The following is a 23680-nucleotide window of genomic DNA, read 5'->3' on the forward strand; positions in this document are numbered from 1 at the left end:
CCATGCTACTGCAAGGGTGCTTAAAATAAAAGAGGAGGAAATAACAACCCAGAACATTGTCACCAAAACCAGTACAGCTGCACTACCAGAGCATGTAAACCTTTATTTCTCCACCTAAGCCTTCTTTCAGCTAAATACAATGATCTAACTAAAGAGACCTCAGTGCATTTCAATAGGCATAGGCTTAGGCAGAAAGACTTCTCAACCCTGGGCTCAGACCTGTAATAATTTCCTGACAAAGAAATCACAGAAATATTTTATAGGAAGTGCCATCAAGAAGTCATGTAGTTCACTTCCTTACTGTAAGTATGTTTAGATCAATTTATATAAAATGTTGAATAAAAAGTGCAGTGAATGTTGTAGAAAATCTATGCTATTCTCATATAATTTATTTTTCATCATGCTAACAACACACAGCATTTTTGTACCTCTGATGTGAGTGGGTATCAGAAAATATTTGTAAATCTCATTTTGAATAACAGCCAATATTCAAAATGAGACCATTTTTCACAATAACTTGAAATACTTCTAATTTAAAAATATCACATTATACTTTTACAAACTGCCTATACACATAGGAAAGAACAACTAAAAGATAGCCTCCAGTCTGTATTTAATTTGAAAAAAAAAAATTAGTCTACATTAAATCAGGCTGTTAATTGATTCCATCTTTAAAATCCTCATGACAATGCAGATCCTGATTTGAAAACTGACACTCCCTCCAAGAAAGAAACCCACATACTGGTACATACATTTCACACAAATTGAAAAGAAAGGCTGCCAGAAATGAACCAGTAAGGATTAAGTTTAAATTAGGTTCAATTAATATGGCTAAGTTAAGATTGTAAGTAGCCTCTCTGTAGGGATAGTAAAAACTCAGCTGGACAGTGCCCTGAGCAAAGTGGTGTGGGCTGGCCTGTATGACTATTAATTCTGTGAAGAATGTAGAGCGATTGGGTAATTTAGGTTGGAAAGTACAGTCAGATTGCTTAGAGTCTTATGCATTCAAGGTTTTTAAATTTTCAAGGCTGTGGACTCCACAGCCTCTCTGGCAATGTGCAATAGCATGTAACACCCAACTCCACATCTCTTCAGAGCCACAAAACTTCCATTTCTGCTGCTCAGCCCATCCACTCTTCCAGGCCCATACACTTCCTTTTCACATTTGAACTGAGTTAGGAATTTCCTGTTCAACCAGTCTGGCTACCTGCTATGCACACCCATTTTCCTGCAGTTCAGGGTGGACTGTTCTTGTGCTTTCAGGAGGCTGGCCTCCAAGACTGACCAGTCTCTGTGACCCTTTGCCCCTTATAGCACCCTCCCATGAATCATAGCATCATAGAATGATTTGGTTTGAAAGGGCCCTTAAAGATCATCTGTTTCCAACCCCCTGCTGTGGGCAGGGACACCTCCCACTAGACGAGATTGCTCAAAGCCCCATCCAACCTGGCCTTGAACACTTCCAGGGATGGGGCATCCACAGCTTCTCATGAAATCCTGTCTGCCTGCTGCCTGGACAAACTGAAGTTCAGAGTATTTAGTCTGCCACTGCTGCTTCTACTCTCTGCTTCTGCTACTGCTACCTCCCTTTGCTTTTGAGGAAAAATAAAATTCTAAGGGAAGAGCCAGTAAAGCTCAAATTGTGCAAAACCACTCATTTTTTAAAATTGCCAACACTAGATTAAAGTTTTATCTGCTGCATGGTATTACATCCAGTTTACATCAGACTGTAAAGGTGGCATGAGCTTACTCCTTGTTTTTCCAAGTGTCAGTTTTCTTCAGGGAGAGAAAAAGGAGATGAAACAGCTGCCACTTTGTGACTATGATACAGGTGCTTACGGCCTGGGAAAGAGGAAAGAAGAAAAAGTGGCAAGTAAGATTCTCCATTCTTGTGTCTCTGTGCTTGATACAAGGTTATGGGTATTTAATTTTTTCTGAATACTTTTATGTTCCTTTGAATTTCTAGTACCTGAGATCTGTCAAGAGATGTACTGGCCACTCTTGAGCTGTAACACTCCTCAACAGTTTCTTTACCAGCTTTCTCCACAGCATTTCAGTGAGAGCAGAGGAGATCTGTTTCCATCTTCCAAATGGAGTACCTCAGAAGTTGTCACCTGCTTTCTATCATATGATGTGTCACGACATAATTTCAACTGCTTGCTCTTTTTTAACCCTCTCACTCTCTCTCCACATATGATATAGAGCTGTCTTTCCTCTTCTCTTCACTGTGGGTTTGTGCATTGCCTATCTCTCAAGTTATCTCTAGAGAGGAAAGTTTCTAGAGGGAAGATTTCACATATAATGTACAGAGATTTTGTTCTCAAACTCCTCTAGAAATAAATGTGCTTTCCATGACCACTGAAGGATCCTTTAAAAAAATTCTCCATATGCGTAAATCTACTTATCTCAGTATTTGAAGACAGGTATTTTATTTTAAACAAGAGTCAGGCAATTAAAAAAATTATCCTAATGCTGAAATTGGCAGTGACAAAACTGGAATTTTGTCAGGTACAACCTATTTGGGACTTACTTAAGTGACTAGCAAAGCATTTAAAAAGCACTTGGTATTTCAGGTATTTACATAAACTTTGACTGCATGCTATAGAAGCCTTCCTGTTGTGGTTCCAGTAGAGCACAGTTATTTGATTTCATTCCTTGGGCCGTTCTTCTAAGGGTCAGTTTGCAATAGTTTCCCCACTACTGGAGGAACCTGAGGGCTCTGAAGAAATCCCAGTGCAGATAAGTGACCACATTGCATCAGGACTAACGCAACTTAACTGACTCCCACTTCTCCAGAGCTACGGGCACTTGCAGGAGAACTGACCTCTGGTTGCTGTGATGAAAGCAAAATGTCAGGCAGGAAAGCTGAGAGAGATTCTACTGAGGAGAATCAGTTATTTCAACTCTAAACCTGAATTCAGTAATATTCTCTCTTGTATTGAGGGTTTTCCATAAGGATCTCCCAGTTTGTTGAAGGAATAACCAGTCTTGAGGGGGAATGGCTGAAGGTGGTATAGCAACATGTCAACCCCCTTTTTTCCACATTATAAATTCAACTGCCTAGGAGGAAACCACCTCATGACTTGGAATACTTTAGGATAGACATTAATAATAACAAATTCTAATTGGTCATTATTGCTTGAACAGAAAATATCAGATGTCATTTTCACCAGGAGGAAATGAAAATGTCATGTACTGTAATATGACAAGCATGGAATTTACAGTAGTGATATGTACTTGTAATTACCTTTATATGTGTAAATGCACACAAAGCAGAACACCAGGGAGGCCGTTTTACAACAGATTTAATCAAGAGAACATCTACGTCTCCTCATAAACTTACTTAACCAACTTTGAAAAAAGAATGGAGTTGATTAGACAGGTTAATGGGGTGATGTCTTTATAAATGACAGATGGCCACGTTAGAACAGAAAGTTGTTCACTCTCCATTTTTTATTTTATTTTACTTATGAGGCTGTTTTACTATTTTTTTTTTTTTTTACTTATGAAAGCATTGCTCATACATTTTTGATTAGCAGTGGTTCACTGGAAAAAAAAGCAATTTCCAGTGAAGCTGAACTTTTAGCTGGATGGATGTTGTCATTATGCTTAAGTGGCAATAATCAAAACTAAAATACAAAATGAATTTTTTGGAATTCCAGGTCCTTATAAACATCCTGACCTCCCCACACTGGCCTGCAAATGGAGAAAAGTGCTTACAGATTTGCAAGCTCATAAGAACATAACAAAGGAATGGAAACATGCAGTAGAAAGCTAGCTTTTTTTGTGTAAGAGGAACCCATTAGTGGTGAATTTGGCAGAGTAATTAAAAAATTACAATTAAAAAAAAAAGCAAGAGTTAGTTAAGAATAATAAAAAATATTATTATAATGCAAAATTAGCTACGCTTGAAAAACTAATAATATTTACCCTGGGCACCTCAGAATTATCAAAGTGTAGGATGTGGAATAACCTAGATGGTTAAATCTTCCCTCAGATATCTGAGGCGTCCGAAAGTGAATCACAGCTAAGAGTGTAAAGTGAAGGAGCATACACTAACTTCCTGCACAAAGCCCTCTCTCTGTGTGCCCTGGGGACCCTGGCCTGAAGAGGAGGGTGTGCAGTACCTGAAGTTGCTATTGGAAGCCACTGTGGCAGCAGCAGTTCTTGGCTCTTTCCTGGGTAGCATGTTGCTTGGCAGTGGTCTGTGTGCCACCCCTGGCACGTGCCATGATGTGTGAAGCTCTGTCTGAAGATTTCCAGTGCCTGCTCAGCTGTTTGATAATCAAAGTCGTGCAATAGTTTCTGCAGAATTCTCCCATCTCTCTTCTTCTCCCGTATAAAAAAATATCCGTTCCTAAATGGACCATGAATTAAGAAAATAAGCTGTGCATTGCTAACCTTCTATTCTTTTCCTCTTCCTTTGGCATTTTTCACTGACACAAATTGTACAGCTTCTTCATCTGGTGCAGATAGTTGGTTAAAACAATCCTATTGAGCATCTCTCTGGCCTTCCATTCGTGAATGTGAAAACCAAAGTCTTCCAGGAACGTTTTCTCTTGAAAATTTCTCTCAGAGTTTAGGATTTATGAGAACCACTAGACTAAGTTTTGAAAAATCTCTGGATATTTGGGGCCTTTTTGCATTCATCAGGATTGTAGTACCAGTGCAATGAAACGATCCTTAAGTACATTTGTGAAACTCTGCAGCAGAGAGCAGTAACAAAAGATAATTCTAGATAGTCAGGATAATGTGGCTGCAATGTGTCATAGTCTGGATCAGAATTCCTGGAGGCTTTTTCAGTGCTAGGATACTGCTGGGTTTGGTTTTTTTTTAAGTGAAGTACAATAGCATATCACAAGTTTAATTGCATTTATCTGGGCATATGTAAATCAATAGTTTCCATAATGGTGTCTAATCCTCATTAACGGAAACAGATCTGCTTATCCCTGAGGTAGGTGAGTAGGTGGCTGGCAGCTGCAGAGATACAATGGTCCAGCTTTTACTAATAACATTATGATCAACAGTTTTGGGTGATAATTTGACATCGTATTTAAGTCACTACACAACTTAATGGACGCATCCCACAATCCACCTCCCATGAACATAAAGAAGACAAATTTCACACAGAGTATCCATCTAGGTAACAGCTGTGACTGACTTTGTGTTCCTTACTGGTACTTCCACAGATTATTTGCTGTAAAGTCAGTAGCACCTCTTATCAATGTATTACCATCTGGTCAAGTGTTATGGACATAATGCTACGGAAATTATTTAGATCTACCTTTGCTCAATTAATTCCTTAATTCTATGTCCTAATACCACTGTCAATACCTGCTGCCAGATCCCAGATTTTTCCCAGAGCTCCTATTTCCCCAGAGTCAGCTGGATGTTCCCAGCATTTTGAGGTGAAAGTACGTTTCTTTTTTTTGTTTTCAGTTGGTGCTAACTGGAGTAATCGGATCAGTGGTGAATCGACGGTTTCATAAATCTAGTGGGGATAGGATATAGGGGATAATACAGAAAGGATTATGTAAAAGATTTGTATCTTCAGGAAATCCTGATTTCCACAGTGCCTGATCCTTAACAGTAAGCTACTGTCTTCCAGCACCTGGCTGCCTTGCAAAGTAGTCAGTTTGAGTGCCTTGATATGCAAAACACCACAGCTAATCTGGTCAGACAATCCTTGATCATTTTGTGACTTCTTAAAGTAAGTAAATATGTAAAAGAATGTTCCTTAGTACATGTCTGTTTTAATAATCTAATGAAAGACAGTGCAGTTTGGAAGAGCCTGGTAAATGCAGCAGTCTTCTAAATATTTTATTCCTGTTGGCATCCTATTCCTAAAGCACTGATTCCCGTGATTCATTACTGCTCTGTATGGATTGTCTCCCTGAACACTTCCCTTGCCATCGATCCCTGTTTCTATTAAAACAAGGTCATTCCATTCCTTTCACTTTCTGCTGTTCTCTCTTCTGTTTAATTCACCTCATTATTTTGATACCATCCTTATCCTTCCTTTCAGAGCATGAGGTTCATCTCCTCTTCCTTGACCTGCTCATCCTCCTACACACAGCCCTATTAAATTTCCTCCCTCCAACAGAGCCTCCTCCCTCTGAATCCTACACAAGCATTAATTCAGGGGGAGCTTTATTGAAAAGAAAATGAGATAGCAAAAAAATTATGTGTGACGGATAAAAATAGAAAGAATTAGTAGTTATAATAGAAAGGTTTCAGGTGAGCCAAAATTAATACAGCATCCAAAATGTACATAGGCTGGTTTAAAAAGAAGAAAATGAAATACAGCATGAATTTTCAGAGACACCCCATCTCCCTTATTTTCTTTCCTTTTTGTGTAGCCACCAGTTGCTACACAGTCCTTGGGAAACAATGACTTAGCCAAAATCCTCAGGCTTGTCTATTCTCTTCTAACTGTTCTTACTTCAGTGTTGTGATCTAGAGAAGTACTAAAAGCCAGAGAGAGATTATACAACTTTTGTGTTCATTGCTCATTACAGGACCATCTCTAATCTTTGTTGTTCAAACTATACAATAGAACTGAAAGACTGAAGTAATACATACCAACAGTGAGCTGTTCACTATTATCAGTATAATACTGAAAATAATACAAGTTTTTCTTACTTGTTCCTTTCTGTGATGTAGCACAGGCCTGTAACTGCATTTACTCCACAGATCTTAATCCAGCCTCTGTGAGAAGTAATTTGTTGGGGATTTCAAAACATCCTCTGAGATCATACTAGAGTTTTATGCAGAAAACCTCTCATAATCCCTCTCAAAACTCTAATATGGAGCTATTTCTGGATCTTATGCGTCTTTTGGACCAGGCTTGGCTGGAGGGTTCGAACAGTACACGGGAAACAACTGTGGTGCAAGCTGTGTGTAATGAGGGATGGGCACAGCTGCAGCCAGGCTGGGAGCAGCTGTTTCCACAGGCTCGCAGAATCCTTTGGGTCCAGCATAGCAAGGTAAGCACAGGTGCAAAGACACCTCCCTCCAGCACACTCTGCAAGTTTACAGATGTCTGATCTCATGAATATGGCATTTAAACTTGGCTTTCAGTGAAGAAACATGATTTGTAGTGTCTCCTGTTTGCTAATGCCATGCACCTTTGTTTTGCCCAAAAACAACATAGGGTTTACTGCCAAAGCAGAAAACAGAGCAAATGTGTCTTACAGTGCTGCCAGAAACTGGATTCTTAAGAGGACTTTCACAATTACAATTATATCTTTTAGTACAAATGAGAGAGTGGAAAAAAGGGTAACAAATCAGGGTGCACACAAAAGAAAAAGTAAGGAGTGCTCATTAGAAGTAGCGCACAATGAGGTGTTTCATAAATTTATTCAGAATTTGCTGTGGTACAAGTTCATGAGATATTTCCTGCTATAGCTTGGATAGTGTAAGGAATTACACTGACATTTTGAAGACCCTAAAGAGATGAGCTAAAGTAGCTTCTTCAGCTCAGTACCTACATAATTTCCTTAGAGAATGGAAATGCATTTTCCAGTGCCACCTAGCTGGACTCATTAGGCATTCATTTATTAATTCTGTGCTTCTAAAAACACTGATAGCAGCAATTCACCAATGCTGAAAATGTGATGCTGACAAATGAAGAGATAAACTGATTACACTTCTAAACAAAAATGAGGAAAAATCACCATATGCATTTTAAAAAATACATTATAAAAAAGTAAAAGTCTACATTATAAAAATGCACTGAAGTATATTTAAAAAATAAAACAATACTATCTAACCCATACTGCAAAAGCCTTCACACTTAATCAAAAGAAAACTTCCTCAAGGCTAATCTTTGTTTCGGGATGACGTTGCTCTCTTGAAGTAAACACTGAGAGGACCTCTCATATTTAAGGTCAACAGTATTTAAAATCAGCTTTTTAATTTGGGTTTTTATTTCTAGTCAGGGATTTTAAAAGAAGCTCTTAATGACAGACTATTAGAATTATTTAGGTTGGAAAAAACCCTCTGAGATCATGGAGTCCAACCCTTAACCCAGCACTGCCCAGTCCACCACTAAACCATGTCCCCCAGTGCCACATCTACATGTCTTTTAAATACCTCCAGGGATAGTGACTCAACCACTGCCCTGGGCAGCCTGTCCCAACGCTTGACAACCCTTTCGTCCTAGTATCCAATCTAAACCTGACACAACTGGATGCCATTTCTTGTCATCCAATGTTTGAGATCAAGATAAAGAAGCATTTTGTCATAAAAAGTTATAACATTATATACTATTTCTTTTCCCTCATTTTGCTTAAAGGAAGAGTATTTAATTGCTAAAATGTACTTAATTCAAAACTTTTTCTGAAATTGCTTGGTGTCATGAAGCCCCCCCCAAAGCCCAACAAAACTGAACACATTAATTTAGTTGGACTGTGTAAGCAGAAGAAAGTTATGAGTTATTGTGGACACTTGCTTTCTTACCCTATATGAACTAAATGGGTGCTTCTACATAAAAGCTCTGATCCCTGAGCACTGTTCAGATTTATCTGCAGTGATTTAAAAGGGTAATGGCTCCAGCTGCCAAAAATTGCTCTTTCAGCAGATGCAATGAAGCTGGCAGTGGGTCTGTTCCTCAGCTGCTGTACTTCCCTCCCACACTAGCTATTAATGCACGTTGAAAAGATACCCCCAAGACTTCTCTCCCTTCAGCTCTCTCAGCCTCTCCTCCTCCATCACATGCTTGAGTCTCTTCATCATCCCTGTGGCCTGCCACAGGACCTGCTCCGGTATGTCCACGTGTTCCTTGTACGGGGGAGCCCAGAATGGGACACAGCATCCCCAGTGGGATCTGATCAGTGCTGAATAGAGGGTTCAGAAGGTTTGAATAAAGCTTCTAAGCCAGCACCCATGGTAATATCTAAAATGTTGTTTAAACAGAAAGTATATTTTTCTTAAAATAGACTTTAGAGACTTTACTGTCCATAAAATGTTATGGGGTTCATTCACAATCTGGGGGTTTAAATTCGTTTTTAATCCATGCTTTTGGGTTTTAAGGTTTAGAGAAAACATTTTTTAATTCCCTTATCTCAGCAGTTCCACTTTTTTGTGGGAGACAGAACCAGCGTTAGACTTGTAACCCACACTAGGGAAGCTCAGGACAAAGGATTAAGACGGTTCATTCCCAATACTCAGCTGTAGTTTAAATAACTTATATCTAATGTATTTTGTTTCTCCAGATCTTTTTTGGGGGAGGGGGTTGGCATGGTTGCTTGAACATAAAACCAGCTCAAATGGAGAACAGATCACCTGGAGAATTTAACATTGTTTTTACCTGGATGAAAAATCAAAGGAAAACAATTGTCTTTGGAACCCTAAACTGGCAGTCTGCTGAACTTTACCTGCCTTGACTAATGCACATACCCCACTGCCTTTAACAACCAAGATCGGTCAAGAAGTATTTATTTATCTGTAAGGAAATACAGGAAGATCTGACAGGATTCAGCATGACAATGCTGTCTGTACTGGCAAACTGGATTTGCTGGCTATTGGAGTATGCGGTTTAGATGAAAACATCTGAAATCGATTAAGCTGGATTTTTGCAATTAATTTTATTTTACTTATTTTCTTTCCAGTGTGATGTTAAAACAAAGAAGAAAGCAAAACAATATTAAGAACAAATGTTACATTCTATTTGGATAACAGGAGGGGCCACAAATAGAACTCATACTCCCAGTCACTAGGTACGTAAAGAATTCCAAACTTTATTTCATTTCTGCTTTTGCCTGGTGGCAGATAGCCTGATGAAAAGCTTAAGATAAAGGCCAACCAGGGAATACTTAAAAGCAGGCAGGTAAAACTGATGTGCAAAAACATTTACTTATATTTTCCTTACAAGAGAGAAGTCAATACTGTAGGAAACTACAGGTGACTCAGAAAGACGAGGAAGCTCAAGCAGTAGATGTGAGGAATCCAAAACATGCCTAAGAAATGCTGGCAGCAGCAAACTCTTAAGATTAAAATGTCAAGACTACACAGCATGTGTATAACCACATAAGCTCACTGTAGAGGCTGAATGTGTCAGCATTACAGTTCTAAACATTTCTAATTCCGAGGAAGAAACTGCAGATGTTTGCAGCTCAAATTAGATATCAGCATCTCTCCCTAATAATGTATATGTATGTATGTATGTATGTATGTAACTTACATAATTATGTATGTATGTAACTAAGGAAAATGAGGAAAGAAAGGAAAAAAGGAGCTTAGTCCTCTTTTAGGACTTGGAAATTCAAACAAGAGAGCAGCTATGAAATATTCTAGTCTTGACACACACTCTATAGATAAAAGTAACAATGTGAGAAAATTATGTAGGAAGGGAATGGAACAAGCACTGAAACAGAAAGTGTTGTGGAGTGTCTTTGATTTTTTTGGCCAAAAACCATAGGAAATTTGATACCAACACACCCAAAATATGGCATTCCCAAATCAGGCCACAGGCAAGTTAAAATTTTATTTAATAATAAATCCAGTTAGTATAATAGTTAATATTAAATATTACAGTCACATTTAGCATGCTTGTCAGGAACATTGCACATGACTTCAGAAAAGCATTTTCTGGAAAAAATGTGGTTTGAGTTTGTTTGTACTTTTTTTTGGTGTAAACAGGATCAGGGAGGTGAACATACAAAAAATTCTGTTCCAAACATGGTGTAGTATGAAGAATAAGGTGCAATTTTTATTTCCCAGACAAAACACCCATCACGCTTTTTGGAGTTTCTTTAGTGCCAGATTTCAAAACGCAGAAGTTTTTACCAATTTAAAGATTCATTCCCTTTCCCTCGGTAGAATTAAATAAATGACAGCTTTGTATATCACAGAAGATGTGAAGCTTTAAACTGTACACATATTTATATTTGTTTTCGATATCTGTTTGTGTATCTGCAAGTTATGCTCCCATCCCTAAGATGATCCTTCCTTTGGAAATCTCTGCTGCTGCCATGTTGACTGTGAAAATGTGTTAATAAAACTCAAACACTTGCCTGTGTGTTAAACAGCCGGTACAAGACCCCCCAGTCTTTAGAAGCGTGTCTAATCCCTATTAACACAAGCAGTCTCCTTAAAAATGCAGAGCTGAAGACTGCTTGAATGAAGAGTTCGCAGGAGCAGACCCTCCTCCTTCTTTATTAACAGATACTCGGATTAATATCAAATAGATTCTCTGAAAGGTCAAACAAAAGGCTCCTTGCGTCTGAGATAGGATGGGATTTATAGCTCAGGTCGCCCTGGGAGGTAGCACAGAAAGGGCACCACTTCTCGTGCTTTACAAGAGGCAGGAGCAGGACCCGCAGTTGTACGCGGAGGTTACACCGCCCACCCCGCGGCTCGGCGGGGGCTTCGGGGCCCCGGCTTTGGGCACTGCCGCCCCTTCGGTGGGAGCGGGCGTGACACCGGCTCTGGGAAACCGAAACAACCGGCGCAGCTCTCAGAGTCTTTTAACCCGAGGGAAGAGGGCGAGTTTTCCTTCCCTCCTACTGCACCCCTTTCACCTTAGCTCGTCACGTCTGGGCGGCGTCTCGCTTGACCCATATCCGCGCCCCCTGCGCTCCCCAGGGAGCAGCGCCCGGAGGAGGAGGAGGAAGGATGTCCGTCCGCCCTCCCGCCCATGCCGGAGGTTTGGGTGGGGAAGCGGCTCACCCGCCTCCCCGGGATCGCTGCGGCGGCAGGAGCTGGAGCTGGAAAAGCTCCTCTCCCCCCACTCCAGCACAGGCGCTCCCTGTCGCGCCGCGGTTTTCCTCGGGGTTGGAGCCGCGAACGCAGCTGGCGACCCGCTGTTCGCGTACGCGTTATTTTTACATTAAAAAAAAAATAAAAAGAACGAAAAATACCCCACTCCAAAACCACCCCTCTCTCTAAAAAAAAAAAAAAAAAAAAAAAAATTGCTTCAGGAGCGGCAAACTCCAAGCAGTTATAGAACTCGGCCCTAGCAAGGCCACATCTGGAGTGCTGCGTCCAGTTCTGGGCTCCTCAGAACAAGACAGACGAGGAGCTACTGGAGAGGGTCCAGCGGAGGTCACAGAGGTGATGAGGGGTCTGGAGCATCTCTTACGAGGAGGGGCAATGGGAGTTGGGTCTTCTTTCATCTAAAGAAGAGAAGACTGAGAGGGGATCTCATTAATACATATAAATATTTCAAAGGCGGGTCCCAAGAGGATGGTGCCAGACCCTTTTCAATGATGCCCAGCGACAAGACGAGGAGCAATGGCTATAAAGTAAAACATAAGAAGTTCCAACTCAACACGAGGAAGAACTTCTTTGCTTTGAGGGTGGCAGAGCACTGAAACAGGCTGCCCGGGGAGGTCGTGGGGTCTCCGTCTCCGGAGACATTCCGAACCCACCTGGACGGGTTCCCGGCGTCACCTGCCCCAGGTGAGCCTGCCTGGGCGGTGGGGTTGGACTGGATGATCTGCAGGGGTCCCTTCCAACCCTAACGATTCTGTGATTCTGTGAACAGCGCAGTAAAGTCTGGGGCACCGGCCGGGTGCACGCAGGCGCCGCATCCCCGCAGGTGAGCAGCCTGCCCGACGGGGCGCTGCCCGAGGCGCAGGGCAGGGATGGCTGGAGCGCTTCCCTCCCGCCGCCCCCCTCCTCCTCCTCCTCACCTGTGGCACCTGCGCTCACCTGGCCCACCTGCGCTCGCGCAGCCCGCCGCTCCCGCCCCGCGCGCCAGCCCCGCCCGCGCCCGGCCCGCGCAGGCGCTCCGGGGGCTCCGCGCTGTCATGGCGGCAGCGAGCGGCAGCGCCGGCAGGAAGGAGATGGGGCTGGTCGGCACCGCGGTGTGAGGCGGCGGCAGCAGCAGCGGTAGCAGCGGCGGCGGCTGGAACTTCGGGCGCCTGTCGGCGGGCGGAGGGGCGGCCGGCGCAGCCCAGCCCAGCGCAGCGGGCAGCGCGGCAGCGCAGCCGCCTCCCGGCCCCCGAGCGGCGCGTCGGGGCAGCCCGCGCCCCCTCCGCAGCCCGCGGTGAGTGCGAACTTGGCTGGGGCGCTGCACCTGCGGCGGTGCCGGGGCAGGAGCCGGGGGGGGGGGAGGGGGGCGCGGCGGGCAGGAGGAGCGGATTCCTTGTAAGAAAAAGATAATAATAATTGTAATACTAAAAAAAAAAGAGATTAAACCCTTCGCGCCCGGGCTCGGAGCGCGGCGGGTCCCGGAGCACTTCCGCGGGGAGAGGCGTGAGCGCTCCCGGGGCGGCCTCGCGGGGAACGGGGCAGGGGCCGGGACCCGGGGGCTGTGGGGCAGCGCCCGGCGCTCCGCGGACTGAAACACCCCTCGCGTTGTCCTTCAGGGCTGTAAATACCTGCCTGGGGGCAGAGCGCTGTGACAGACGCCTCCTGCTGAGGAGAGAGCCGGGATTCCGAGGGCGCGTCCTCCCTGCCTGACACCCTCCCCCGCCGGACGCCGCTTTCCCCGGGAGCCGGAGCTGAAGGGAAGGAAGGAGTGGGCCGCCGCTCACCTTCCCGGCTGCACAGGTCGCTCCTTCTTCCGAAGCGGCGAGCGTGGAGCTGGCGCTGGAAGCCCGAACCTGCGGTGAACTAGCCATGGCGAGTGAGGACAAACAAGTTGTTCAGCCAACAGGTGATGATGGAGGAGGAGCAGGAGCGGGAAAAGAAGTAAATGCTGCTGAAGGGGGAAGTGTGCTGCAGCCTTTGAATCCAGGTGTCCCCATCCGAGGTATCAAGATGAAATTTGCGGTGCTGACAGGACTGGTGGAAGTTGGTGAAGTGTCTAACAGAGACATAGTCGACACTGTGTTTAATCTGGTGAGTTGATTGCTGGAATGAGGGAAAAGAACAGCACCGACATGCAAAAGAATCTCACAATTTTTTGATGTTATCTTTCTGTTAGTAATTTTTTACATGTTTACACCTTCACCGTACTGGATTTCAACTAAGTTGTTTTTACTTATCACAAAAGCTGAAAAAAGAAAAAGGATGTGAGCTTCTAAACATGCATACTTAAACTTGAAATAGCTCTAAACAGCATCCTCCTTAATTAGCCTCAGAGAAATTGTTGCTTTACTTAGAGCTGGGAAGCGTTATGTTTAAACATTTAACAGATATGCTCAACAAGAAAGTTAAATGTTAATTTAGTAACTCAAACTGTCATCAAAACATACATATTGTTGTTCTAAGTGAAAACAAGTTTTTCCACAAAGATATTTACACCCCTCTTTGCTTCTCATTTACTTTGGAAGTAGGCAGAACTTCCATGTACAGGGGATGAGGGTTTCAGGGAGCAGTTCATTCAAATTCGTTACATAGTCTGTTTGTTGAGAAGAGTAGAATGTGGTTTCAGTGTCCTTTTTTTATTAATGAATTAGGGAGTCAGCTGCTATTTTTTGAATACCATGTGGATGTGTTTAATACTTCATAACAGATCTCACTAAAAATTGAGGATACAACTTTTCCTGCTGAAGCTACAGACATAATATATATATGTTGAATTTCTTGGGCCAATTGCTTCAAGTTGCAGTTTGCCTAAAGCAGTTGGGCTAGTTAATAATGTTTCTTTGATGCAGGAGACCGGTCATTAGGAGAAAAACTGCCTTTAAGTTTACAAAGATACTCTGCTATTATCAGAGGTCTTAATGCATCTCTAAAAATACCTGTCGTCGCTCCTCCTTCCTTTAAGTGAGCAGCTTTGACTTTGAAACAATGTGGTTTCTGACAAACCAGGAAGTGAGAGTGTGTAATAGCATAAAGCTCAGTAACAAGAAAGGCTGAGGCAAAAGTCATACTGGGTTTTTTAAATGCTGTTTGCATTTCAGTTATTTTGTTAGTAGCATTCTTTGCTACATGCAAATTTTAATGGTCACTAAATATTTGTGGGCTGCGTCTGTTTAATGTTTTTCAGTGTTATCTTCTTGGGTTAGGGTGAATGTTTATTTTTTGAATGTTTTTGTACAATGTCATGGTCTAAATTGTTTGCATGAAAGTCTCAGTACAGGGGAATTGAAGTAGTGACAAAAATAAAGTGCATATCAGAGGTTTCATGGATGGTTCAAGTATGAGGAAGTGATTTAAGCTACTTGGAGTCCACTTGACTATTGTCCTGGACAAAACCCAGTGTTTAGATAAGGACATGAGGTTCAAAAGGAAATTCTGGTGAATAGTTTATGATTTAGGACACTTGTGTGAGGAGAAATTGTTCATGAGCGTGTTAAATTTTACCTTGTTTCTAGTGCGGTCTTTTGAGTGGTGTACTGGAGGTGTATTTTATGGCAGCAGTGAAAAGAGGTTCAGCAGAATAATTAAAAATGTAAATGCTTCTTTATTCTGGGATTCCTGTTCTGCTCCATTTTGAAGAGAAATGGAAGAGCAGAGCAAAAGAGAAGAGAAGAGCAAAAAATTCAGCTTGATTCAGAGAATCCTTGATTTTAGGTTTAAGAGGTCTGGAGGAATGACCTATGGACTGCATTTTCCCGGATCTTCATTTCCTAAATAGATAAAGGAGAGTTTCTGGCCCTGGAAGCCTTTGAAAGTACGTTCTCACTTTTTCTGCAAGTGAAACAACATCCCTGACCTCTCTGAGAAGATTCCTCAACAGTTTTAGCACACCTGCCTGCAGTGTGGGAGGCTAAAGGTCAAGCTCTAGTCCCCCGTTATTTTATCAGTTGATAGGTATCATGAAACAACCAATAGTTTGGTAGGTTTTTTTGGTAAAGACTGTTAAGCTGACTTCTTAATGTAGCTTTTCAGGATATGAGGTGTCCCTACAAAGCAATCCTCCTTCACCTGTCACTGAGTTCTGCCTCTGTTCAGTTGTTAGCTGTGACCACTTCATTTTGTCAGTTAATACCACTGAAATCACACTGATCAGAATGTAAAGCATGCGAAGTATTGGTTAGCAATAGTGTGCTTATTTTTCTGTGTGTGTGTACAGAAAATATGCAACTTTTATTCTTAGGTGTGGCTTTTCCAGTAGTTTGTTTCCCTGTAGCTTTCAGAGTGGGTTTACTCGTGTGTGCAGGTTCAACTGGAATCATGCCGTGATCTGTTGTTACTAATGGGGTTAAGCCCAACGGGTTTCATTCTTTTTGGTGACTCATAACTGCACTACCTCAGGGGTGTGAGCAGAAATCAGCTGCCCTGCTTCTTGTACTTTGAAAAGAGGAGACATACCGTATTTGGGGGATTTTTTGATCACTAAAGTGACAAGTGAAATGTCTTTAGACCAAAGTGCAGACAGGGCTGGGCAAATCTTTGTCAAAAGGTTGTTTTACGTATTTTTTATAGCATAACCCCCCTCAAATGTGAAGGGTTTATTTTTTAAAAAAGGATGTTAGCTGGCCTAATTTTAATTTCTTGGGAAAACAAGAAACAAGTTTCTTGAGAAACAAGTTATACCCTTCAAGCTTGCTGTATCATATGGAGGGAAGTGCTGTCTTGATGTTTCTTGTCTTTAAGTATTTAAGAGATGGTCATGCTTTATATGTGAAAGACTCAGAAGGTCAAAAATCTAAAGTGCACAGTAATTGACCTGCTGATTATTGAAGAAATTTAAGCTTCTGTAGTCCTGATTGCTCAAGCAAATATCTTGGTTAGTTCAGCAGTGTTGAGTCTTGGAGCTGAGAACTACACACAAAATTTTCTCTGTCCAGCAGCGTAACAGAGTGCTTAGGGATGCAGGCTTCTAGCATGCATCAGAAACCTAGTGGTGTCATTTTATTGTCTTTGGAAATTCTATTCTTAGAAATATTCAAATTGATCTGCTTTGTTTCGGTCAGTATTTTTGATGAATATAGTTTTCCAGCCCATGTTAGGTGTGGCTTTGTGCATTTCAGCACCTCTTAAAATTGAAGAGGGAAATACAGAATTTAAAGAGGATGGTTATTCTGTGAAAAACTTTGAAAGCACATTCTTGTTCCACTATTAATCTGTTCTGTTACTTCTTTTGACAGAATGAGTTATATTATGGATATATATTCCTTGTTCCTTGTGCATTGTGAATTTGTTTTTAATTGACTTTGGGCAGCAATTAACTCCTTGAAATTCCTTTGTATACAAATCAGGTGAATTTCTGTGCATGACCTTGTATTTGCCCCCCCCCCCCTCTTAATTTATTAAAATAAAATAAACCTCCTGGTAGGAGAAGATGATAGAATGGAAAAATAAATTATGTACAGTGAGATCTGTTACAAACTTATAATAGCTATGTGGTTTTCATAGTAAAACAGAAAGACAAGTTGACTTGATATTAAAGAAAAAAACTTCTAGATGGAGTACTAGAAATAATTCAGCAATTAGCAAAAGTTAGATTTCTAGATTTCTGATTTTTCTACACCTGAAGTTCTCAAGTGTAGAGTATGAATTCTGTTCTGAAGGCTACACAACCTGCATTGGAAATATAGGAGGTCCTGCAAAGTCTTTTCTAGGTTGAAACTCTGAGTGGAGCTTCTCATTTACTCTGTTCTAAACAGGCTTGTGTTGTATCATATGTCAGTGTTGTCTTGTCCAAGTTATTGCAAGTTTCTTGTTTATAAAACTGAGGCCACTGAATATCCTTGTCTTTCAGTAGGTAAAGGGCTCTCACCGGCAGGTGTTTTGTTCATAAAGAGTGCTGTATGTGCAGGGTTAACTGTGCTGCATTATTGGGCTTGCAGAGGGAAGGGGATGTTCTGGAAAAATTTTGCTACGCTTCAAGGAGATGACTGTGCAACTATTACCCTTCTCTGTGGTGTTGGTATAATTCAGTTTGGGGACTTCGTGCCAGAATTTACTTGGGTCTCAAGTTAACCAGTGTGTATTCTGCTCTTCTCTAAAGAAATGTCGTGCCTTGCTCTAAGCTAATTTTGTTTTAAAAAGCTTTAGTGCTTCTAATTGTTTTATTGAGTATAGTATAGACTGTTATTTGATTTAGTTCAATTTTTTCCCCCTCAGTCTGTGTTGCAAAGGCTTGTTTTCTAAATGTTCTGTCTCTTCGGTGAGGAGAACGTGCTGTTCCTTCTGATTCTGTTCATGGATGATGAGGTCCTCACCAAGAGTTCCCTAGTGCAAATGAGAGAAATATTAGGTTTTATCACCTTTGGCAGAAAAAAATTATGAGATATGAGGAGCAGAGACTAAAATTATTTTGTAAATTTCATTTGTCACCTCTTTCACTTCTGCCAGACTTTACTAAAACCACAAACAAAAGTCAATGTAACTGTAAAAAATTCTTACAGTTTACTTTCCTGCTGATACCACAGGTTTCTAATTTGGTATGGGTGCTTCTGGAACATTAGTACAATGGATTTTATAAATTCCCCTTTTCTCATCTTTGGTCACAGACTCATTTTGCGTGTACCATCTTGTAGAAAACCCACAAAGCTAATGCTGATAGAATTAGATGTATTGCAGTAGTAAAATTGCACCATAAATGTCTTCATAACAATGCATTCTTTTCATGACATTATTGTATGTTTTTAGAGACTGCTAGACTTCATTTTCTACATAAAGTTACCAATGCTGATGACAAGTGAGAGTAACCAAGTAGTTTCTAGAGCACTGCTGAATATTGTGGATTTCTTAATATATGCAGTCTTCCCTAGTAGGTGCACCTCTGGCTACAGATATCCTAGTTCAGTCACTTCTGTCCACTCACAGTATAGATGATAAGGTAAGTCTGTGGCTTTAGCTGGGTCAAGCTTGTAGGGTTTTTTTTTTCTTTTTAAAAATCATAGTAAATTGAACAGTCAGCTGTCTTAGTGGTTGTGCATGGTTTTACTCTTGTTGAGTGAGTGGAATTCAGCAAAATATCTCTACTGCTTCCCAATCTGTCTTGAAGTCCCTCAGGTGCAAACTTACTTCTTTGCTGGCCCTTTCAGAGTGGGAGGCTTGTGCCCAGTTTAAGGAATGAATTTAGGCTCCTTGATTCCAAGTCCATGTTCATGCTTTTGAAGTCATCTGATCTGGGATCTGGTAACAGTAAAAGATGATTTTGTAAGTTTAGCCGACTAAATGAGGCTGAGATGTCTGACCAGATGTTACCTGTTTCAGAATTGTTGAGTAATGGGAGTCACTAGTTCTTCCCTTAAAATGGGAATTACAGACTTCCATCTTGCTGTAATGTGTTCTGAGTAGCTATGGGTACACCTAGCATTGAAGTGATGCACATTGGGGTTTTCTCAGGTGTTGATGCCCCTTGGACATTACTTTGTAGTTAGTGGAAATATCACCCTGCATAGTAGGTGTAGGAATTGAGGGAAATCTTGTGGTCAGAAGAGAAAGGTATGGAATGTAATGAGAGAGATGGTAATGACATGCTCAGAAAATGGTCTAGACAGTTTTCCTCTCTGAAGAGGAGCTGATTTGTACTTTGACCGTAGTATCAACTCACTTCTGTCACTGTAACTTAAAACACAGTGTAGGACAACAAAATATTGAGGACAAAATCTTAAGACCACATGGGAAAATGTTCAGTTTTTCTTACTCTAACTCACCAGATTTTTAGAGCTTCTCATGTCCAATCTGCAATTTCAAGTGTCTGTGAAAGCCTGCGAATGACATGCTCTGTGTTTTTCAGAAGCGTTGGCATCCTGTACTGACATTAGTAGGCTCTGTACAAGCATCAAGCTGAAAAAGCAAGGCTGAACTAGGCATTTACATATATCATGTCTTAATAACATAGACAGTTTTTAATTAGCAGCCTGTTTGAAATGTGTTCATAGCATAGCTTAGAATTCCCCTTTGGAGGGGAACACATCAGTTCAATGACAGATTTTTCTACTTGGTGTCTGGTAACAAAGCAGAGAGAGTCAGGTTTCTGTTGTGGTTGCTTTGCTGTCTCTAGGTAGTGTGTCTCTGCTTGTCAGACAATACTGGGCTGGATGGACCATAGGCCTGACCCAGCAATGCAGAGAGCACAGTAATGTAGTGGCCATATGGACTGGCTCAGGAAAAGCATTTGCGGATTAGGGAATAGAATGAAATTAGTCAAAAGCATCAGGGAAACAGGTGGATGGCATGTCAAGGTTGCTACAAAGGCTGGACATGGCGGAGTGAGATAAAAATAGATAATTATTCATGTATGTTGAATCTGTACACTTTGGTTTGCCTCTTCAATAATCGCTTTCAAGACGATTGTGAGTGAAGTTTTTTGAAGTGATTCTATTGGATGAACACAGGAGATCGAGGAAAATCAAAGATGAAGTATTTTGTTTAATTTTTTGGTTTTTTTGAGGTAGTGTTGGTTTGGTACAATGTTTAGTTCTCAGTGGCTCCTTAGTTGCTGATGAGTATGAACTCTGAAAGATAAAAATGAGTTTTCTATGTGGTTTCTTTCACTGTATGTCTATTTGTTTTACCACCTATTGGGGAACCTGCAGTTGTTCTGAACTGTGTCTCACCTGATGGTGTTCTGACCTTTTGCTTTTCACTAGGTAAGTTGCCATCTTAAAGCACTGATAGTTTCTGTCTTCACACAGTCATGAAGTTCTTTATGAGCCTTAAGGAGGAAGCTTTATTCCATTACACAGATGAAATAAGCTCTGCAGTTTAGTCACTGGATGTGAAATAGCTTCTTGCTACCTTTGGTGTTTCGGTGTATAAAACCCTTTAAGAATCTATTCTGTCAAATTCAGTCTTGCATGCATTAAATTTATGCATATCTTTTTAAAGAACTTCTATTTATTTTAAATGGGTCAATCTGGAAGAAGGTTTTTTGTTCATAATCACTAATTACAGTTAGCTAACTTTCTGCCATTCGAGTGTCTTCCCCAGCCCCTGGAGGCTTTGCTGGCCTCTTCGTAAGGTTTGCATGATGGTTTTTGGTATTAGCTTGACCTAATTACTAATGTCCTAATTTAGATTACATTTCTGCTTTAACTCATTCTGGATTTTTCTGTTGGACTTGGTATCAGGCTAGAACATATTGTTGTCACCTGTCTGAAAACTAGTTTGGCCATTTTTATTTTACTCTGGGAAACCTTCGGGCTTTGTCTGAGAGCTCTGGACATTTGCCAGGAGCCTGAGGGCTCACATGAATATGCGTAAAACAGGATACTATTGCCACCTGTTTTTTTTTTTTTTTTTTTTTATACTGTGTGTGACCAGTGGAGACTGTAGTTTCCAGCATGCAGTGCTCTGTATTTAGAGCAGATAGCAATCGAGATGCAGCCTTGCAGAACTGCTGTGAGCGAATTCACTAAAGAATGATAATGCACGAGTTGCAGTAGCACCTTTCCCTGAGACACTGTAGTCTTTATGCTGATACTGGAAGCTTGGAGTAATTTGTGAAGAGCTTGCATTGCCACAGTGCTTTAGATTCCAGAGTGTCACAAATAGGCATAAGTCGTTTCTAAATAGAAACTAATTTGTGGAGAGGAAAAAATCTAATGCCTTCTGTTGCACTGGATTCCCCTAGTAGTAACCGGGGAGCTGGGAGCAGCTATGTCCCAGGCATGATTTTCTTGTTAATAGCTGCCTTGAGAAGATATTTAAATGAGAATTGCTAGTGGGAATAGGATGTGCTCTGTTGCCTCTTGTAAGTGCTCTGAGAGTTTGAGCTGCAAGTCTCTTTGCTGCAGCCCGTGTATGAGTAGTTTTGTTGGGTTTTGTATTCTACATATATCTAGGAAAAAAATTTCATAGGTACTATACAGCAAATTCACATTATTTTTTGTGTGACCGAAAACCTGGAAATGAGTTGTTCAGGCAAAAACCTGTTCTGTTTTGTTGATACAACTGAAAAAATCTGCTGGGTTATCTTTCCTTTGCAGCTGCAAATCAAAACCAGAGTATCTGTGTAGGGCTCATCTGTTCTGTGAAAGTGTGTTATGTGTGTTTGTGGCAGCGTCTCCCCTTTTGTGTCAGCAGTTGTTCTTTGAGGTGTGAACAGAAGCTACAGAAATAAATTCATGAAATTGAGCCTATTCTATTTGCCCCACTTAGACACTCCAAATTTTTAGGTTTGTACTGGACTAGCCCTGTAAAACAGTGACTGTAAGAATGCATACGGTGACCTGCAGCTTATTTATTGTTTCTTTGGGAATGCTGAAAGACAAGAGGCACCAGGAAGCAGCAGGTAAGATGGTAACTGCAGCAGGAGGGCAATTTCTGTAATAAAAGACCAGCAAGAGAACCAGCAGTATCTTGCAGTGAACTGGGAAGTATGTGATTATGGAGTCCAGGATGCTGCATGTTTGCTGGATAAATCTCATGGAGTGGTTCCTTTACCAAACTCTGTAGGTTTGGGTGTGAACTGTACTGTTTGCTTTCCCAAATATGGTTAAGATGGGGGTAGATGGGGAGTAAGGTAAACCCCATTGCTGTAGAATTGCTGAATTACTTTTGCAGATTATACAACTTTTAAGTTTTAGTAGTCCATTATTAGAGAAATCTCTGAGTTACGCTGTTTACATTTCTTGGGATTAAAACAGCATTCCTAAGGGCAGTTATTTTTTGCAGGATTATTAATGATCCAGGTGGACCTTGGAATCAAGGAGTGCTTAAAAAAACCCAACAAAAAAATCCTCAAGAGCTTCATGTGGAATCATAGACTTCAGTTACACAAAATGGCCAATGATATAGAAGTAGAATTGCTGATAAGCCTTAAAACAATGCAGTAGGGGGGAATATAGGAACCAAATGACTAATGTTGGTAATGGTGCATGACTGTTAAATAAACAAATGGAAACTATCAGCTCAGTCAGCATCTGCCTCCTGCTAATGTTTTTGTTGAAACTAAGCATGTGATTTGTCTGTAGTTGCGGTTCTGAAGTTGATTGAAAAGAACTTGCAAGCTTTTTTTTTCTCTCTCTCCAGTGGGAGCTTAGTTATACTGTAGGATTTTGTTCCAGAGTATAATTTAGGTTCCCTAATGCCTGGCTTTTAGGTATCTGGTATGGAGTATGAAGCTGAGTAACTTTGACTATGTTTTTTTAAAATGCATTTTGAAGCACCTGACATGAGATGAGGAGCTGTGTACATTTAATGTATTGCTGCTGTTATAGAATGGGAGAACACTGAGATGCTGGGAATGGATATTTCCATTGGGATTGCTTAAGATTCTCTGTCCAATTTGTAATCTACAGCCACGGGTCACCTTCTGAAGCTATGATATTCTTAACATTTCAAATTTCCTCGAGTTAGACAGTGGTGCCCCAGCTTAACAGTAGAGTGCTGTGAAGAGTTCTCAGGACCAGAAACTACCAGTGGTTTTCCATCTTTATGTGAATCAGTAAACGCTTATGGCGGAAATATTGCCTTGTTTTCCTGTCCGTTTCTTCCTCAAAAGTAAAGTCCCAGTTTTGTGCCATGCTAGATTATCTGCTGTCTGACCTCACACCAGGGCACTGCTTTGTCCTTCCTGTGCCCTCCCCCCTGCCTCTTCTTCTGTGACCTGGCACCTGCTGCCTTCATCCTTGGCTGCGGAAGCGAGTCCTGAGCATTCACTGGGTTCTGTGAAGCTGTGAATGCCACTGTGTGCTGCAGTTGCTATGGATCAGCTGATTGGCAGGGGCATTGCCTTTGGGGAGATGTTTATTCCATGACTCATCTCACACTTGGGGCTAAAGACTTGTGCTCTTCCTGTGTACTGCTTTTAAAGTGAAATGTGTATTGCTCTTTAGGAATTTTGCTGGTTTAATGAGGTCTCACCTTTTCAGGAAATTAAAGCCACCCTGATTTCTCTCCTTGGCAGGAAGAGATTCTAATTGCCATTTGTCAGGAGTGC

General features: G+C 41.4%; 2 protein-coding genes across 11 annotated transcripts in view; both read left to right on the forward strand.

Moving 5' to 3' along the window:
* The window catches only part of LOC116786505, a 29288-nt gene extending 18812 nt beyond the window's left edge, over positions 1-10476 (forward strand). For 6 of the 10 annotated variants that reach the window (XR_004356963.1, XR_004356968.1, XR_004356967.1 and 3 more), the window contains 4 exons: positions 131-302; positions 5345-5414; positions 6846-6986; positions 9612-10476. The gene's annotated coding sequence lies outside the window, so the exon portion shown is untranslated. The remainder of the gene's footprint in view (positions 1-130; positions 303-5344; positions 5415-6845; positions 6987-9611) is intronic. The other 4 variants (XR_004356965.1, XR_004356969.1, XR_004356966.1 and 1 more) reach the window with 4 other exon arrangements.
* A 3090-nt stretch (positions 10477-13566) lies between these two features.
* The window catches only part of LRBA (LPS responsive beige-like anchor protein), a 399190-nt gene continuing 389076 nt past the window's right edge, over positions 13567-23680 (forward strand). The window contains 1 exon segment of the mRNA XM_032687089.1: positions 13567-13788. Within this exon segment, the coding sequence (XP_032542980.1) occupies positions 13567-13788 (222 nt within the window).

The sequence above is a fragment of the Chiroxiphia lanceolata genome, chromosome 4, assembly GCF_009829145.1.
Source record: "Chiroxiphia lanceolata isolate bChiLan1 chromosome 4, bChiLan1.pri, whole genome shotgun sequence".
Taxonomy (NCBI): Eukaryota; Metazoa; Chordata; class Aves; order Passeriformes; family Pipridae; genus Chiroxiphia; species Chiroxiphia lanceolata.